We start from the raw sequence: 20,308 nt of genomic DNA, 5'->3' as shown, positions 1-20,308 counted from the left end.
CTTGAGAAAAATCCCTAAGAATGAGGTGCATGGTCCCCCAAGACAACTGGGGGGACTTGGTCCCGTTAAGCCCGTCTGAGGAGGTCCTGGTAGGTGGAGATCCACTTTCAACCACTCAGTTCCTGCCTGCTCACCCAGAGGGGGTCAGTTCTCCTTCTTTCTACAGGGCAATATTTCAGCTAGAACCAGGTTACAGCAGAGTTTCTAGCGAGAGAAGGAACTAGGAACTTGAGGTTTAATACTAAGAGCTAAGATGACCTGTTTGACACTGAAATGGGTGGGAGAAAGGACAGCCACATTTCCACTGACTCCTGGGGGAAGAGGAGGAGATGCAAGTAAAGGAAAAGGGAGGGAAGAAGAATGAGAAATAAAGGGCCAAATAAAAACACTGGAAACCCTTGCTAGGAATAAGTGAATAAGTGAGGGGTAATTAGAAAGAGTCACACACGCACGCACACACACGCACGCACACACAGAGAAAAAAGGACAATAAAAAGAGAGCTAATGGGAGGATAATCCCATTTGTGCCTGGCATGGCAATGACAGGAGCTGGGCACAGACAATGAAGTTGGGGCTGGAGGGAAGGGGAGGAGGGCACCCAGAGATAAAAGCAGCAGCAGGCTGGCCTGCAAATCTTGTCTGAGGGGTTGGAGGAAGGTGAATAGGGCGTCACTGATACAGAGACAGGCATGGGGGTGGGGAAATAAAAGCCAGATGATGAGCTAGAAATGGACAAATGAAAGTCAGGAAATGTCAAATGTCATGCAGGACTGTCTGACTCCATCTGAGTCACTTCTGACGAGACTTTGGGAAGGTCAAAGAAGGCCAAACACTGCCCAAGACCTGGGCTGGGAATCAGAGCTACCCCCTAGCATTCTAGTCACTGCCATACAATGGTTCAGCATTTGCACTTTGATGGTCTGACAGCTGAGAGAATGTTCTTGCTCAGCTTTAGGTGGCCAGAAGGTGCGAATAGGTTTTAGATCATTTTGAATAATCAGTGCAGGTTGGTCTCTGCTAACACCTAGAACTCAGAGGCAAAGGCATCCTCTCTAGCGGGCTGTGGTCATTTTTCTGTGAGTGGTCTCTAGGGAAATGTTTAGGATGGCATCATTCAGACAGACCCAAATAAAATTACCTTCTGTCAAGGACGTTTTGGAGCAAGACCGAGGGGCTGAGGCCAACCATGACAAACACAGTCCCCATTCTTGGCTTGAAAAGGAAACTGGATTCTATGGTGTGGGGCATTTGTTCCTTATACAGATTTAGAATCCCTAAGCAGGGATCCCTGGGAGGGTGAGTAGCAGGGATGAGTTGTAGAAAGAGAAAGAACAGTACAAACCTGGGACAATGGAAAGGCCATATTAAGGTGGCACGGGCTACGTACGAGTGTGTGAGTGTGTGTGTGCATGCGTGCGCAGGCACAAGCACACACGTGTACTAGTCTGGGGGGATGTCATGGTAAGTAGGTAAGTATGTTGCCTCCTGAGCAGGCAGTGAAACAAGTGCTCTGATGAGCAGGACTATTCCTGACAACAGCTTCTAAAACCTTGGAGAAACACCTGTTCATTTTCCACAGCTGGTCTTTTCCCATCTCATAAATTATCACTCTATCACCATTCTTCAACACTGAAATCCAGTAATATGTTCTCTAGTGGGGAATCTCCCTGGTATTGCCCTCTGTATCTGAGATGCCAGAATAAGAAATCAGGCTATTATTTACTGGGAATCTTCAAATGAATGAATTTAATCTGACTGTGGTGTTCTGAAAAATGTATCTAGAGGCCACTGGGTATACTCTTAATTTAACAAAAAACATTATTAGAGCCTTTCTTAATAATCTCCAAAGTAGCTAAATAAATTTGTTTTTTCTCTTCTAATATTTTCATGTAAATCATCTCTCTTGCCTCCTCCACCCTCATTTATTGGTTTCATTTCTTGTCTGTGAAATTTTTTAATTTGTCCTTGTTGTCCTAGCAGACAAATATCACATAGAGACACTAACAGTCCCTGGCTGTGTCTATGAAGCCACAGGGTTGGGAGGCTGAGCAGCTGTGAATTCACACAGGTTAGACAGAGATGTGGTGAAGCCCTGCACTAGGGCAGGATCCTTCCATCCTGGGTCCTCTGCTGGGCACCTGGGTCACCAGGGGTGCTGGGGCAGGCAATGATTGATTTTGTTGCCAACCTCAAAGACCAAGGATGTAACCTCAAACATCCCATGTTCTTTTAATAACTCATTAGAAGTCTGTCATCCATGACTTTGTTTAAATCTTTTTGAAGCTACTTTTACTTTTAGTGAATCAGAGCCTCTTGTGTAATGAGTTCAGTGATTTTACGACCTGCCACCCTGAATCCTGTCACCTGGGTGAACTACAGTGGCTGGCTTCATCACCAAGATTCACACATGAATGTCTCAACTAGCCTCACTTCTCCTTGGGCATTTCTGGCAAAACCAGAGTCACCAAAAATGGCTGCAACCCCCTCGATTCACATGTCTTGTACCTATGGTCCCCAATTTTCCGTCACTCTTTGCTGTTTGGTCTTCAAAACTTTTATCTACAGGATAATTTTAAGACTGCTTTATTTGCAGGATCCAGATAAATAAAACCTTAGATAGTCTTGAGAGGTTTTTTTTGTGTTTGTTTTGGTTTTTGTTTTCTTTTTAGGATTAATTTCTTTTGAAGGGTCCAGAAAAATAATGTGTAGTGAGGGAATAGCCCTCCACATATACAGACAACTCCTGCTGACAATTCTAGGGGTGTACACATGGAGCTTTAAGGTTCAAAGCCTTAGTAAGCAAGAGCTCTTCAAGATCTAGTCTTTACCCACCTTATCAGCCTCTTCTCCTGTCTCTATAAACTGCACCCGTGAGCTACACTGAGTTATTTGTTTGCCATTCCTGGAAAAACCATGCTTCTTAAGTCTCCATGCCTTGGCATATGCTGTTCTTTCTGCTTAGAATTACCTTCGTTACCTGTTAAATAGAACAGTTCAAGATCTAACTTCCTCATGAAATCCTATTCCAGATTCTTAGATGTCACATGAGTCTTAAACTGTAATCCCATTGAACTTTGCTCAAACCTTTATTTTGATAGGTTTTAGAATTCATTGTAATTTTCTTGTTATGTGCCCATCTATCTATTCTAGACTATTAGTTCTTCCAGAGTAGAGACAACATCTTCTTATAATTAGCAACCTACCTTATCCTGGGCCACGATGGGTAATACAGTGAATATCTGCTGAAAACATGAATGAGTGAGAGAGTAGATGAAGGAGTAGGGTGGGGAGAGGATTTCTATAAATAAACCAGCTCACTCACGTACACATACACACACACATCACACACACACGCACACATACAGGTCCAGGTAAACTGAAGCACAAAGCAGAGTCTGGATAAAGTTGCAGGTATAACTCCTCTGTCTCACAGAATCATCCATTTGTAATTTTTTGTATTAATGTCCTTGACCAATTTTCTTCCTTGTCTGAAAGTCATGACTGCTTGTTGATACTTTTGTCCTGGTACATTAACCTAGATTTTCACAAGGGAATTCATTTTAACTTTCACTGGCCTAGGATTTGGTTGTTTGACTTCAAAAGAATGTTCAGCTATTTTAATGTATGCAATATAGAATACTAAGTGAAAAACATAAATACCCATACAAGCTGTTCACCTCTACCTCCTGCACCATTAAATAAAATATTCAGGAAAATCAGGCTTACCACTGATTTTTCCATAATACCCCAGTACGTGTCATTAGTTAGCAATCTGTCAGGTACTTTTCAAGTGACAGTCTTCACGTTCAAATCAATTTTCATTAATTTTGTAAGAATCATTTAAAGAAACGTGGCATCAGATCCCTGATTTAAATCAAGATGTATGAATCTTCTACTTTTCATTTATCTTGTCATTTTATGAGGAAAATGCAGTCCTTTGTCTGGCACTTTTTTATATACATGTAAACATGCTGCTTATCACTCCTGGTTCCATTATTCTCATGATAGTCACTTTTTTTCCCCTCCTAACAGTTGCTCCATTATTTTATTAGTGTCCAAAATGAGACCTTATAGACAGTGATGATCAGAGAATAATGGAAATTAGAGATGGAAATGATAGATTAGGTCTCCTTGTCTGTTTCCTGGGGCTAATGTTCCTGTCAGTCTCTAACTCAGGGCTCTAGCCTGTCTTATTTTAAATGACACCAACGTGGGGCCTCCACCATTTCCCTGGAGGCTCTTGTCTACGTCCAAGACTGTCTCTACACACAGCCAGAGGGAATGATGAAGCCTTGTGCAATTACCCAGTGAAGTCAGGCCCATCCTCACATGATCTGTCTACAAGGCAAGGGATGTGGAGGCTTGAGCGATTAGCCACCAAATCCAATCACTGCAGAGAGCCAGCCTGGATCATTCAGGGCACAAAAGTGAAATGATTTTTTGTCACTGTTTACTTCAGCAGCAGGTATGCAGGCTAAGAGATAGAGAGCTTGTTATCCATTACCTTTTCCAATATTTTACTCAATATGAATCACAGTCAACTGAGATTTTCAGCCATCACATAAGCTAAAATCTTGGCTCCTTGGCAACTATGCAAACATGTCAGAGGGCAGAGAGTAACAGGACTGAACTGACTTTACATAGCCATAGCGAATGGCACTCTTTATTCAAACTCCACTTGGCATCTATGAGCCAAGTTCTCTGCCCTTCCCACCAATCTTTCAACAACCGGCCACCTCATATGCATTTACCCTTCTCCAAACATCTTCCTCTACACTTTGTGGACTTCCTCCCTGATAAGACTACAAATTCAGTGGAAAAATGGAGCCATCCTTCATTTTCACTAACAGAAAAATTTCATGGCATTTTGACTTCCCCCAAGTTTTCTGACCTGTGACTCAGATATCCTTTCCTTAACTTCATTCTCTCTTGTCCTTATCCCTCAACTTCAACCTGTTCCAGCACATTTGCTCTCTTCGAACATCTACAGGCATCTATCACTCCTTGACTTAGTCATCAGCTGGTCAAGTTCTCTGAGTGGAGTTCTTCTTCCCCTTCATCATAAATCACTCCTTTGGGCTCTTCAATCATTTTTATTGCTCTTCTCCAAACTCTCACCCATTTTTCTCCATATTTATTGCTTTGAGAGTCCAGAACCACATTCAATATTCTAGGCTTGGGCTCCTCCGAATCATAGAGAGGAGACTGAGCATCGAACTCAGGGCTAGGAGTCCTCCTTGGCGCCGTGGGAAGGGACGGTGATTTCTTTTCTCCACCTTGCCAGGCTACAAACACATTTCCACTCTGCAGTCCAAGCAATCACTCCGAGATGGCTTTTGCCTTGATTTCTTTCTAGTTTCCCCTGTCCCATTGATTGCTATTATTAGTTAGCGTTTATTGATCCCTGTCTTCCCACACCCTCCTCCACAACCCAGCCAAGGCAGAAAGTAATCTCTCAGCACCCAAAACGAAGTAGGAAGTTGCTTTCAAAAGGCAATAGAAGATGGATAGTGGTGATGGTGGCACAACAACGTGAATGTGTTTAATGCCACTGAACTGTACACCTAAAAATGGTGAAAATGATCATTTTTATCTTATGTATATTTTTTCTCCATGAAAAAATTCAAAAAAAGTAAAATGAATAAAATATAAAGCAATAGACAAGGTAACTATTTTATCCCAGTCGTCTGTGCTTGGGGAAAAGCAAAGGTCTTACAAGGAAATGGTAATTGGAGATCAGGCGAAAATCCTTTGACTCAATGCCAAGCACTCCCTGAGTCGTTGCATTTCACCCTCTCTGACAGTACTGGTGAAAACAAGTTTCCACCCATATCAGTCTTGCAAAGCTCGTTGAGCTCTGGGAGAGCTACACTGGAGTCTGTGCGACTTCACGTGTCTCCAACAAAATCATCAGCTAAGTTCTGTCTGTGGAATCCTCGTGGCTGATGGTGGTGTGAAAAGGAAGAGAGGGACAGCTTGATTCCCAGATCCCAGCTGGAGGCTTGGGGCTGCGAGTCAGAGGCATCATCTCTGAACTCATAAATGGAGAGGAAGATGAGATGGACATCACTGGGATGGTGTAAACATGGAAACGCACAGTGACACATTTATCCGTTTGCTGTTCAGAATAGAACCACCCTTTAGCTCTGTCCCTCTCCACACAATTGCTCCATGTCACGTCTGCGTGAGGGAGCGGTGACGTCCGGGAACTGGCTAACTCGCCGTCCCCTCACTTACCCTTGGTTGGTTCCCCATTCATTCCGAATGCAAAGATGCTTGTGCACTGGATCCTTCATGTAACCCTCGTAGCAGAGGCATTCCCCTTAGAAGCAGGGTGAGGAAGAAGAAAAAGAAATAAGAAGAAATTGATTAACATGTCTGTGTTGGAGAAAATTAATATGAAATGATCACATAAAACTAACACTGGCACGGATGAGACCATAAATCCTATTATGCCATACATGCCCGTCTCCACTGCCCACGTGAAGGAACACACCACCAATCTCTCCATATTCACTACGTGATAACTTTCACTAGTTGAGGACACGAACGTTTACAAAGCACCTATTACATGGGCTCTGCAGACACAAAGTCCAAGAGCTCTTTGAGCAAAGGGACTTCTTCGTCGTTATTTTCTCAGTGGCCAGTATACTGTAAGACACATATTAGATGATCAACACATGTTTGAAGACCACATAAGTCAGTTATTTCATCAAATGTTTCTAAGAAATTTGAAAAGTACATATGATTAGCCATGCTATCCTGATGAGGGAAATCGAGGCTCAGAAGAATTACGGGATCTGGAGACAGATTTAAATGGCAGAGTTAATATTTGAACCTATGTCTGTCTGACTCCAGACCTTTTGTCCCAACCAGGCCATGCTGCTAGCCCAAGAACAACTGCTGTATTTAGAGGAGGCCACTTATACCTATCATAGTTTTATAAGAACTCTGGGTTTTTATTTTTAAGTGAAAATGCGTCATAATCTTGGTGCTGATAAACAGAAGGGTCATCTATGTTTGTTTAGGATATCACTATGTTTCATTATCATTACTTACTTCAATAGTGTACCAAGAGGTCCACGACCCCTCTGGAGTCGTATGTGAAACTGTACATACGTGTATGTGCATCTTTCCTCAGCAGGCCTCCATAACATTCATCAGATTTATAAGCAAATCCAAGACCCCCAAAAGATTAAGAAGCATTGCTCTACTTAGTCTGACTTTGAAGAAAATTGTAACTGCTTCCTTATATTAATAATTCCTTAGGCAATGCTATGTATCCCTAAACTGCTGAGATCAGTTCCACTGAAGCACTGGTATTGTCTTTTTCACTGGCTGGTTATTTAATTTATACGCAGTGAAAGAACAGAGTGTGATTTCCTAAAATTTGAAAATTACAAAGGTGCCAGACCCCACCTAGGGAGACAAAGGATAAGGTTTCTTTATCTTCCTGGGAAGAAACGCTCAAAAAGGATATAGATGGAGTAATAGCTTTGAGAGCTATTCTCTCTTTTCAAAGATAAAAAACAATAAAAATGAAGTGAAGGGGCCTCACAGTTATGGGGGCAAGGATTGGGTAGGCTCTGAGCAAGAAGTTTTTGTTAGGATCTAAGTGCATCCATTCTTGTTGAGATTGACCTATAAGCTACTGTCCATCAGGGTCTCACTACCAGATAACACTCGTCTTCCTCTCCAACACCTGCTCAGTCAAGGTGCTGAGGAGTGGAGTAGAAATGAGTAACGTAGTTTGTGAGGGATCCACAGGGAGCGTTAGATCAGTATTTTGTCTCCTATATGACGAACTCAGGCTTCCATGCGGGCTAGATTCACAATAGGGTGAAACTTACTGGCTTCAGTGGTGCTGAGCTGTATCTAGGAACGGTCAGGGAGCTGGGAGTCGAACATAGGAAAACACAGTGGGAAATTCGGTAGCGGATGATAAGGCTTTCAGGTGAAGGCTGTTTCTCTGATAGAAGGAAAGATAACGAGGGCAAGGACCAGAGGAGGGCAAAAGAAGGGAAGTACCAGGAGCCAGGCTTCATACCGTATCAATTCCAAAGAAAGCATGGACTCTAGACTATAAGCTACACAAGAGCAGGAACAAGCTAGTTTTTCCTCTATTTGAGTAGACCTTTTATAAATACTGTATAATGGAAAATAAACAAATTAATTAAAGAGTGTGTCCCAAATTTATAGATACCATCACCACCACCTCTCCCCAAGGTGCCAATATCAAGCCAACTAATGGGTCAAGGACCCAGAAATGATTCGCCCTTAAGGAGATCATCTTTCAATTTCCTTGTGGACATTAGGCATGGATATGATATTACAAAACAGGAAGGAATCTCAAGAGGTTGTCAAACCCATCAGTCTGACTCTTACAATGTTCTTGACTGGATGGCTTGCCTAGAATTAAAGACTGACAAAAATGGTAGTCCCCCTTCCACACTTGATATCTAGTTACCACAAAACATGTAAAAATAAATGCAGTAACAACTCAGAGTTCGAGCAGAGCTTGATTTTCCTAATGCTGGCAGTATCTACCATTTGTAGAGCACATTCACCTTTCTCAAACTGCCTTCATAGTCGTTATCCCCTGACGAGATTTCCATCATTCATTACTATGTGGGGACACACTACTGACAACAAATAAAGCTTTCCTCCATATAATGTTATATGCAGCCCAAAGTCAGAGCAACAGAGACATTTTTCAAACATATCATGTTAGAGTTTGAGGATTTCCAAAATTTGTCTCTTAAATCATCCTCATTTCCGGAACTCACCAAACTTCCCTCTTCTGTATTCCTCCTCTAAACCAGTCTGGCCATCTACACTGAAAGGAGTTCAGACTTGATGAGGGAAGTTGCTATGGCAACCAACTGCTAAATCTTGCCTTTAAGAGGGGTTTCGTGCAAGCACAGGCTCTGACTGTTAGCTGTGAATTTTAAAGACCCCACAAGGGTGTTGGATGCCCTCCTAAGCTAGAAGTGTTACAGTCTCTGCATCTGCTGTGACAGATGGCAGGGAACATATGACGTGCCGACTCTGTGGTGGTGTTCATAGGAATCCAAAAGAGAGACGTGTCACGGCCACAGAGAAGTGCCCAACTGGGATAGAGCATGCCCTGCAGGAGGCACTCACAGACAACTACACTGCCAGAGAGTAGAAGCCCACCCAAGAGATGATCTGTGCAGGGCCTGGAGATGCCTACACTGGATCTGTGCTTGACCCTGAAGGCAGATGCTGACAGGCAGTGCCTTCAGTCATTTCCCATTCCATACATGGATGGAGGCACAAACCTCATCGAACGACTGAAGAAAGATCTTGAAGCTAGGGCTCCTCAGACATGAGTGGGCTCACCACAAGTTCCTCATGACATAACTACAGATCAAGCCCAAAAGTCCTGATCACCTCCATCCTTCAGGTAGCAGTTGGCTTTTATTAAAGTGAATTGGGTACGCTTCATCCAAAAAGGGAAATCTTTGTAAGACATCTGGGCTTGAATAATATCTAATTGCCTGGTCTCCTCTCCTGGGCAGACATCAGGCAAGAGGTAGGCTCAGAGTCAAACAACCCCACATGACTCTGGGAGGGCAGACAGAGGGAAATAGGCCAGAAGTACACCCTGAAGGGAGGTGCTTTAATTGAGCCACAAAAGAGAGCTTGGGATGAATAGGCAATCCAGGTGGCAGGAACAAAATGGGAGCTGTGTTACCCCACCTAACTAGGTTCTAAAAACCAGGGAAGACTAGAGAGAGAGAGAGAGAGAGACAGAGAGAGAGAGAGAGACAGAGAGAGAGAGAGAGGCCCTTATTCAGAGTAAGGAAAGGGGAGGAGGGCTAGAGTGAGTCTGGAAAACTGGTCCAATGCCCCTCACCAGATTTTACACATTTCTTCATGGTTGGGACCAGCCTATGGAAAGATCTGGGACAGAAGGAATTTCAGTGACCATCTTGGATGGTGATTAAAACTTGATTTAGCTTGGAAGTGCATGCTCCTTGCAGACTCAGAAAAGCTACATATCTTGAAAAGAGCAATGAGGGTCTGTGGCCAGAACTGAAGGGGGCTGTGAAACCAAGCAGGTGTGTGAAGCCTCCACAGCTGCCCATATGGCGGAATAAAGGCCAGGAATGCAGCAGAGAGAGAAGCTGCTGAGGCAAGTTAGTCTGTGTTGCCCTCAGAAAACAAGCCAACATACAACCACCACAAAAACCCTTAGAAAGTACAGGAAAAGTCAACCCCTGGCTGGATCCATCCGGGCATTAAGCATTACAATTTCAGTGGTTTGCTGTTAGCCCCACGTGACCAGAGACACACCCAGGGTTACTAGCCTGGGATGATCTGAGAGAAGATGTCAGTGTGCAGTTGGCAGAGGGCTTCCAGGCTAAGAGCTTTAGGTACATTACGTCCCTCCCCGATAGCACGTTGCTAGAATGGAAAAGGGAGGCTGGAATGGAAAATGGTCTCAAGTCTCTTCCAGGTCCAGTCCTTCCGTAGATTCCTGACACATCTGCAGAAAGTCTGTGCAGCCACCTTCTATAAACTGTGCCAGGGTGATATAAAGAGGGCATAACAATGCTTATTTTTCTTCTGTCCTTTTTGTCCTTCCCTAGTGTGTTAGTTTTCTATAGCTGCCATAAAAAATTACCACAAACTCAGTGGTTGAAAACAACAGAAATATATTATCTTGCAGTTCTGCTGGTCAGAAATCTGATATGAGTCTCACTGGGCTAAAAACAAGGTGTCTGTAGGGCTATGTTCTTTTCTGGAGACTTGAGGGGAGAATCTGTTTCCTTGCCTTTTCCACCTTCTGGAGGATGCCCACATTCACTGGTTCCTCAACCTTCAAATCCGGCAATGGCTGGTGGAGTCCTTTTCATGTCGTATCACTCTGGCCTCTTCTGCCCCCCTCTTCCACTGTTAAGCACCCTTGTGATTACATTGGGCCCAGCTGGTTAATCCAGATACTCCCCTTATTTTAAGATCAGTTGTCTAGCAACCTTAATACCATCTGCAACTTGAATTCCTCTTTGCCAGGTAACGTAACATTTTCACAGGTTCTGGGGATTAGGACGTGAACATCTTTGGGGGCCCATTATGCCTCCTACCATACCTGGTACTCTGGACCTCTGTGCAGGTGATGAGTAAACACACACTTAAGTTTGAAACACGTTGAAAGGATGCCTGAGGACAGCTTCAGGCACTGGAGGGTGCTCCTTTGCAGGGACTGAGCGCCTGTGTTTGTGTGTTTGTTTGCATGTGTGAAAAACTATACACGTGCACTTGCACAGTTCCACCCATCCATGTGGGCAGACCCCTCGGCATGGCTGGGAAAGCACATGTCCCAACACTATGACATTTCCAAGTGAGTTAGCTGGAGGACTGCAAAAATAACGTCGACTTGACTTGCAGCCAATGCCCACACTCAGCTCTTTGGAGAAAGGCTTTAGGATGGAGTGTGGGAGGCGATAAAGTTTCTTACTGATGAGCATGTGGGATGACCACATCATCCCAGGCACAGACAGAAGCAGGGCAGGAAGGGGGAGGGTTTCCAACCCCAGCATTAATGAAAATGGAAGTCCCTGCAGTATCATTTCTCAGTGGCTACCCCGGAATGAAGATGTCGCACCTTAGTTCTGCGGTGGCTTCTTATTTTTAATCTCCCTCCCTGGCTTTCCAGTTGGAAATTCATTAATTGTCACAGACACTGGGAAGTCACTAGCAGGGGAGGGGCTTCCCAAAGTCATTTTCAGTAAGGATTAGAAATGAGACATCCAGGAGGGATTGAAGAGGTGATGGGAGCTTTGTTATGGACAAGCAGGTTCTTCAGCTTCTGGCTCAGGAAACAGTGATGCTTAGCAACGGTGATTGCTTGAATAGTGTCACAGTGACAAATACGTTGGCTCTGACCTGTCTGGGGGAATTAAGCAACCCTTTACAATCCCACTTCTGCTCTGATTTCATGGTAGATAGAACACCGACTCTGCCTTAGGTAGCTGTGGGACTTCGGGCAAGTCGTGTAACTTCTTGGGGAATTTGAGCATTGACCTAAAGGAAGAAGGAGTTTATCTCTAAGACCCTCCAAGCTTAAAACACCAATCCCTCTTTCCACCTGTAATTCAAAGTGCTTCCTGTTCTTTAAAACCTCAGGTGAAGCTTCCAAGGCCCTCTGGAGATCACGTTTCTCTCAGAAGTAAGTTTAACAAGTGAGATGGTCCAGGGTCTCCTAATCCAAGTCAGAGGGGACCAGAGACTAGCTCAGTTGCATGGAGAGGCCCCACCTCTAAGACGAGCCTGCTTTTCTCTCCCGAGCCCACTGGCTTTTGGGCATGGTGCACGGCCCATCTGTCTAGTTTGGTGTTTGCCTGACAGCGTGGGAGGAGCAGTAAGTAAGCACAGTCTTAGATATCAGATGTTTAAAATGCTGTACTTTCTCCTTCACAGGGGGACCTAGAATCTCTGTGATGGGCCCACATAACAACAACTTTTAGACCTACGAAGGTGAGCTTTAGATGTTGCAGTTACCTGTTACTCCCCCAGAGAGCTACAGCAATGCACTGTAACAGAAGTAACGGCTAGATCTCTTGGAGTCAACCTCTACTAATATCCTTCTACCCCGGCACCTTAAAAAGATGCATCTGTGTGTGTGTGTGTGTGTGTGTGTGTGTGTGTGTGTGTGTGTGTGTGTGTGTGTGTGTGGAGGAGGAGGAGGGGCTGTAAGTGAGGTACAGAGAGCTGGAAGAGCTGGCCCTAGACTCCAACAATGTTTCACTTGGGGATGTTAGACATCAGTACCTCCCCTTCCTTGGTTCTTAGGCATCTTACCACTCCTCTGGGAAGGAGCTATCTGTGGTACTGAACCTACTGGAAATAGGTCTTTATAAAGACTACCATAGAGGAACCCCTTCTACAATGAAAGGGCAAAGCAACGTGGGATGAAGGATCCATACTCCTGGATATCTTGGAGCTCAAGAAGCACTGAGAGCGCCCCAGTACATGCTGTGTATGAATTCAAACCCCCTCTCTCAGAGCAGCCCCAGCCCCCCTGGACAATATAACAGCCTGAAAGATGGCTATACCCTTTGACCTAGTCATCTCTCTTCTAAGATTTATCTGAATAAAATAACTTCAAACATGCCCTACATTTATGTGGAAAGATATTCATTTTAGTAGTGTTTGTAAAAATTAAAAATTTAATGCGTCTTAAATGTCAAATAATAGGGGACTATTTAAATGAGCTCTTATATAGACATACAGTGGAATACCAAATGGCCATTAGAATTACGTTATTAAGGATTATTTAATGGTTCTGGAAAATTCCCATGATAGAATGTTAAGTGAAAAAAATCAAGAAAACTCTACTGGACTTAGTGTGCTTACAAGCCTCTAAGAATCAGGCATAGATAAAAGATAGGAAGGGAGGAAAGACATTAAAATTTTTAAATTATTTCTGCAGGAGATAGAATTATAGATGATTATCATTTTCTTCTATAAGCTTTTCTAATTTTCCCTTTTTTAAAAATTAATTAATTTATTTATTTTTGGCCGCGTTGGGTCTTCATTGCTGTGCATGGGCTTTCTTTTTTTAGTTGCGGTGAGCGGGGGCTACTCTTCATTGCCGTGCGTGGGCCTCTCATTGAGGTGGCCTCTCTCCTCGCGGAGCACCGGCTCTAGGCGCGCGGGCTCTAGAGCGCAGGCTCAGTAGTTGTGGCGCACGGGCCTAGCTGCTCTGCAGCATGTGGGATCTTCCCGAACCAGGGCTCGAACCCGTGTCCCCTGCATTGGCAGGCGGATTCCTAACCACTGTGCCACCAGGGAAACCCCCCCATATTTTCTACAATAAACATGCATAAAAGTTTAGCCCCCTTGGCTGATATCCTGACTGGAGGGCACATGGGCTGTGGAGGTCATCCTGAGCTGATCTGTCTGGCTTGGGGCTACAGTTAGGAGGCTTCCAAGGCTTCTGCCAGAAGATGACCTCACATGTTAAGCCAGCCAGCTCAGGGGCTCAACCACATGCTGCCAGCTTGCACGGTCTCGGCTCCCAATGGTAATGGGTCAGTTGGGAGGGATGGCCTGGATTTTGAGGGGTAGTTGCAAGAGGCATGAACTCTGACAGTTACCCGCTGCCCGGTGCTCCCGCCTACCAGTTTCGGGGTCACATTGGTGTTCACAGGGGTCCAGGAGCCGCCGGGCACAAAGGTCCATGGCCCAGGGCCCACTGGAGTTCTGCTGAGAGAAGAGAACCACTTGGGCAGGGTTCAGCCAGTCACTGGCATCCAGCTGGCTCCCCTCCAGCAAGATGAAGCGGCTCCCTGCAGAGGGAGAGAGAGGAGGCATGTCCGTGTGTGCCCACAACACACACACACGTTACTGAAGACAGACTGAGCGATGCTCTGCAGATTACCCCCAACCCAAGGTCATTACTTCTACCAATCCTGGCCCGTCATGAGTCACAGAGCAAGGGGTCAGCAGATGGAGGCTAGGCCACCACATCATCCCCTGCTGCCTTGTCCCATCCCATGTCTACTAGGGTGGACCCAAGGGATACAGGGACAGAGCAGCTCTGTGATGGCCGTGGCACGGCTCCATCAGACCCTGGCAGTCATCCAAGGAACAGAGACCTGCTGCCTGTCTTCAGTTGCCATGAAATAAATAGGCCCTCCAACACTCCAGATAGTCCCCACCTGTTTTCAGCCTTACGGCAACCAAGAGAACAGACATTAACAAGTCAATTAGGTGCTCTGGGCTTAACTAATTCAGGGACTCTCAGAATGTATATTATTCCCTCATTATATCAGGGTCCCCCTGGATGAAAGTAAATTATTGCTTCAGAGTTCTAGGCTCATAGCAAGTTACTGCAATTAGGAATTTCTCACCAGGCATATCAAACGGAAACGTGGCGAATGCTTAAACATTCTACTATTCCACTTAGCTTTTCCCCATTCAGAGGCTAAGAGAATCTTGGTGTCTATCTACCTATAGCCAGTATGCTCTGCATTTATCCACAAAGACAGGTGCTTAATTAAAAACAAATAGAAATGGGAAATGGGCATAGAAAGGAGGAGGTGATCTGTTCATTTTTTTTTTTTTAACCTGCTTTCTGATTTCATCAGTGGACAATCTAACTTTGTCCTAAGTCTTTCTTATCTGGGTTTATTTTTTCCTCACTAATAGGTAACAGGGCCCCCTGGCTTGTCTGTATTTTCCCTGCCCACCCTGAAACATTCTTCTCGGGGGAGGGGGAGGAGGTGGCATCCTCAGGGGTGGACTTACCATCAGCGATCAGGTGCTCGGGGACGTGCAGGGTGATTCTGACAACGAGAGGGCAGCTGACGTGAGAGGAACACACAAGGCCGATCACGCAGCTGGTGATGCTGATCAACGTCAAGGTGGTCTTATTCACAGGACTTCGGGGAGAGCCCACTGAAAATAAGGCAAAAGCAGGAAACTTGATGGTAAAAATCTTGGTAGTGAAGGGCCATCTCGGCCTTTTGCTGCTCAACCTGGAAAACAGGGGAGGCAGCTGGCAAACCCAGCCCAGGTGGGACATGTGTCTTGTGCGTGAGCTCAGTGACTTTCACCCTCATGGAACACCATGTCATCGCCTGGTGTCAGAGGGGACTGGGCCACTGGTGGTCCTCAGAGTCAACAATGGTCAGCTGTGAGCAAGTCCTCTGCATGCCTCCTGGGCTAGGTCACAAGAGAAATCATAAAGGAGGGCACTGTCCCCCTCTACTCGCCTGGCAGGGCTCCAACCTCTTGCCCAAGGGTGGTGGGAATGCTTTTACCCCTACGCTGGAACTCCCTGCACTTCCCATGGCTATCCACAGAGGGCGCTCTCACAAACCAGCTCCTCCACTCCTGGGGCTCAAACTACCTCTCACCTACTCTGTGGGTGACAGTCTAGGGCTTGGAAGGAGGAAAATAAGGAACGTCTGCTCTATGCAAGTAGAAGATGTTGTCACACCAGAAGGCCCTCCCGAGTCCTGCAGTCCTTGGGGTTAGGCTGTAAATGGAAGCTTAGGGAGAAAATATGAAAGCTGAGGGATAAGAAACACTTCCAAGTAGCTGGGGACAGGGCTAAGAAGGGAGGTTTTGGGGGTGTTTGTTTGGTTTTGGTGGAGAGGATAAAATGGTAGTAAGAAGAGGGACCTTTCATATGGAAACAGAACAGATGTGGGAAAGCAAGAAAGCAAAGCAAGCTGCCAACAAAATGTATGAATATTTTGGAATTTTCTTACAGTCTGTGTTAATATTTATTATTGATAGCAATGAAAGGCATCTATTATGGCTGACAACGTGCTAAGTGTTTTACATACATTATTTTAAATATTTGCTTCCTTATGATAAATCTATGAGTCTGTACAGTAACTACCCACTTTATAGATAAGGAAAATAAGTCTCAAAGAGATTAACCTTATAGTGATAGTTAACACTTATGAATAAGTGTAATTACCTGTCAGGCACCTTACACCTGACATATCAGGTGTCTTACGTGTCTTATACCTGGGCATATCATTTAACGATGACACAGCCCGATGAGGCAGCTCCCACAGAAACAGTGCGTTAGAGAGGCTATAGGGCATGTCCAGGGTCAAGCAGCTACTAAGGAGGGGAGCTGGAATCAACACACAGATCCACTGAGGCTACAGCCCCTAGACAATTCACTATTCAATCTCTGGGTCCAGTGGAGTCTTTGCAACTGCCATTCTCAGGAACATGGGGAAAGATGTGGTCTATGGCTGCACACATCTTTCCTGGGAGCAGGTTCCCTGAGTGGGTGTGTTGGCAATAGCTGGGAGGGAGTGACTGCAGGGTGGCAGGCGGCCTCTGGATCCCCTGTCCCTTGCTACCTGGAGATTTTCTATTCATGTTAGTACCCTTTCAACACGGAGTCTATTTCCCACACTTACACATTTCTTCCTCCAGCCCATACCAGGCCTGAGCAGTGCCCAGATCCACCACCCGAATGGCCCTCAGGCACTCAAATGCGATATCCAAAACTGGGCTCTGCACCTTCCCTCCAGCCCTGCTCTCCCTACCATTTCCACTGCCCGGCGAATGGCACTGCCGTCTACTTGGTTCCTCAAGCCCCCAAACGCCATCATGTCTATCTCTTCCCTCTCTTTCATAAGCCACACCCACCCCCCACCAATGCCATTAAATCATTTTTCATTTTGTGTCCAAAATTTCTCTTGCTCCATCCTCTGCATCCCTACCTCGGTCTATCATCTCACCCCTGGACTATGGCAACAGCCATCCACCCAGTCTCCCTGCCTCAACTTCCCCCTCCTCTCACCTATCCTCCACGCTGCCTTACAGGGATCGTTCACGAAGCAGAGCAGACCAGGGCTTTGCTCTTTAAAAAACCTTCAATGACTCCAACTGAAGTGTCAGGTCCAAGTCCTTCAGTCAAGGAAGATCTCCTGATCTTCCAGCCTTATTTCTGAAGCAGACCACAGGCTGCCCCAGAAGCTTGATTCTAGTAAACTATTTACTGCTCTCTGACTAGACAATTATTGTTTATGTCCCTGTGACTCTGCACATATTATTTCCTCCTCCACAGAATGCCATTTTGTCACCTTGTCAGCCTGGTATACACCTACTCTTCGAGTCTCAGCTCAAACAATATCTCCCTGTAAACACTTCCCTGAAACCTTCAAGAACCGATTCTCACTCATTCCTTGCTGGTCCTCCAGCCCTTGTGCACCCTGCTGTTACAGCCCTTCTCACGCAGTGTAGTCACTGTTTACAGGCGCTTGCTCTCCTGTGATGGCAATGACTTGCTGCTCTGCCTCTTGTCTCTCTGGTCCTTCTGCATCATCAACCCATCATCCAGCATCTCTACCTGACTTCAAAATTTCCACTGGTCCCCTTTGACCTACAGAACCAAGTGCAAACCCATTAACATCGCGCATGCACTGGTTCTCTAGCCTGTTATCCAGCCCCATCCCTCCTATCCCTGTGTGCCTATATATTCAAATCCTGGATTACAACTACCACATTGAACTCCTTTTACTTGCTTGAAAATGCCACGTTCTTTTGTGCCCTCAAGGCTTTGTATCTGCTTTTTTCCTCTACTGAAATGCCCTTCCCCTAGATTTTCCTCTTTCAAGAAATTCTATGCATTGTATATAACCCAAGCCTAATTATTTTCTCCCTTTTTGCCTCCTTTTGCTGCCAGGTAGAATTAACTGTTCTCTCTTCTGAGTACTCATTTTACTTTATTTATATTATTAAATTAAGCCTTATCACTGTGCCATATTTTCATGTTTCTACTACTGATCACAAAGCCTGACCCATGGCGGGTGGGTTATAAAATTTCCTGCTGGCCTGATTGATGTATCCAGTTCAATTCAACAAACACTGGCAAGCATCTATTATAGGCAAAATCCCTCACTAGGCACTTTGGAAAAATAAATTAGACATGCCCATCCGTAAGAAGCTTACAGTCTAGTTAAAAGCAGTAAACAGTTGATGCACTAGGAGAGCTTGGTATTTAAAGGTAACAATTTTATGCTGCAAAGAAACTCATTCTAGTTCATTACTATAGATTTTCTTAAATGGGATTTTATTAAAGCAGAACCCACCCTGCTTTGCTGTGGCCTTGGGTGGATGGGCCTAGGACGACTCTCTGCTGTATATAAATATGTAATGAGGATCAAGAGTCAACATTCTCACCTCAGGGATACTGGGGCACCAGACATTAGGCGACCCAGAGCCCCACTGATCTCTTGAGAAAAGTGGTGGGAAGAATTTTTGTACTGATAGCAGCAGAGCCTGCAGAACTGGAACTGAGGAATTAACAGGGCTTCCTTCAATCTCTGGGAAGAATTCCTCAGTATGTCAAGAACTCAAATGGAGGTGGGAGAGAGCCAAAAGGTAGGTGTCTTTTGAGGGGGGGGGCACTGGTTGATTGTTGGTTGGGGAAAATGTTATTGACTATCACACAAGATGACATCACTCAAATACCCTCCATTGTATCTCGAGGGGGTCCCTGTCTAAAATTCTTTAAGATGAAGTGCTGTAGAAACCCAAGGCTGCACTGTGGAGAGTTCTAACAGCAACACAATAGAGATCTCATAGTGCCTTGCCAGTCACCAAAAAGGCACATTTTAATATAATTAAGCCCTATGCGTGAGGTATTGTTAACCCATTTAATATGTGAGGAAACTGAGGCTCAGAGAAGTTGTTGTCTTTATCCAATATCACACAGCAAGTAAACGCTGAAGCTTTTTTGGTGCCTGAACACAGACCTCCCTCAGTAATGATGGTGAGATCACAAAGTCATAGGCACTGGTAGCCACAGCTGCAATAGCCATGCCTGAAGCCACTGAACATCAGGGTGGAGAGTCACAGACCGTGGCTGCGTGAAAGGACCACTCTATCAACACTGAGAAGAATGAACAAACCAACCTGGGCCCTGCCAGGAGAAGGGAGGGGACTTGGGCCCTGGGGGTCCTGTGATTCTACTGGGCAGGGGATTAAAGGTCAAAAACCACTACACATGTTTTTCAGGCCACAGATCGTTCCTCAACTACCCCACCCCCCAAGCTCTGCCTCACTCAATCCCAGGATGGCTGGGTAAGCAAGAGTAAATATACTGTCCATTTTTTCACGTATAACACATTTTATCAACTTTATTTCCGGTGTCTAAACAGCAAAATATGACTCCCGAGGCTTCCAGAAGGAATTGAGAGTCTTCTGACCAAGAAATAGCCTTTCAAACAACTTGGAAACTTGTTTGAGAGTGCCATTATCTGGGAGAGATGATTCTCTGAAATTTTCCACTCTAGGCTCTTCTTTCTTCCTTAGGAGGAAACACCAAGTTTGGTCCAAGAATTCTTCCTGCGGACACTGGCTTTGGTCCACAGAGCCCCCTCCCCGACCCAGCACCTCTGTAGCTCCCTGCCTTCCCCGCCCCATGGCCCCTCTCACCCCACTTTGCCCCTCTATCCTTCCTACCTCTACTGCGCCTTCGGCTCCGCGAGGGGTCAGTGTAAAAGGTCAGCTGGGGGTCATTTTCTGCCTCTGTGCTAGAATCCCCTTCAGGGTTCAGGAAGGCGGAACCAGCTGTAATGAAAAGACAAGGGCAAAAGCAGTGTCTTCAGTTTTGTCTTCATGACACCAAATCATTGGGCAAGTTCAAGAGGAAAACACGAGCAGGGTGACTGACAATCTGGGAGGAGTAGCCACAGGGATTGGAGCTTCCTGATACACAGATTTGTTGGAGAAGGAGACCTTGGTATGACAGCCATGACTAGAGCCCTACATCCACCCAGCCCATGCTCCTACTGAGGGA

General features: G+C 45.3%; 1 protein-coding gene across 1 annotated transcript in view; it reads right to left on the bottom strand.

Moving 5' to 3' along the window:
• ASTN1 (astrotactin 1) overlaps nt 1–20,308 on the bottom strand; it is a 318,570-nt gene that overhangs the window by 143,421 nt on the left and 154,841 nt on the right. Inside the window, exons 5-8 of the mRNA XM_061183080.1 lie at nt 19,972–20,079; nt 15,280–15,429; nt 14,151–14,318; nt 6,238–6,322 (exon numbers count right to left, since the gene is read on the bottom strand). Of these exons, the coding sequence (XP_061039063.1) occupies nt 6,238–6,322; nt 14,151–14,318; nt 15,280–15,429; nt 19,972–20,079 (511 nt within the window). The remainder of the gene's footprint in view (nt 1–6,237; nt 6,323–14,150; nt 14,319–15,279; nt 15,430–19,971; nt 20,080–20,308) is intronic.

The sequence above is a fragment of the Eubalaena glacialis genome, chromosome 3 (assembly GCF_028564815.1).
Source record: "Eubalaena glacialis isolate mEubGla1 chromosome 3, mEubGla1.1.hap2.+ XY, whole genome shotgun sequence".
Taxonomy (NCBI): Eukaryota; Metazoa; Chordata; class Mammalia; order Artiodactyla; family Balaenidae; genus Eubalaena; species Eubalaena glacialis.
Note: the sequence above shows the minus strand (reverse complement) of the source record. Positions and strands in the feature narration are given on the sequence as shown.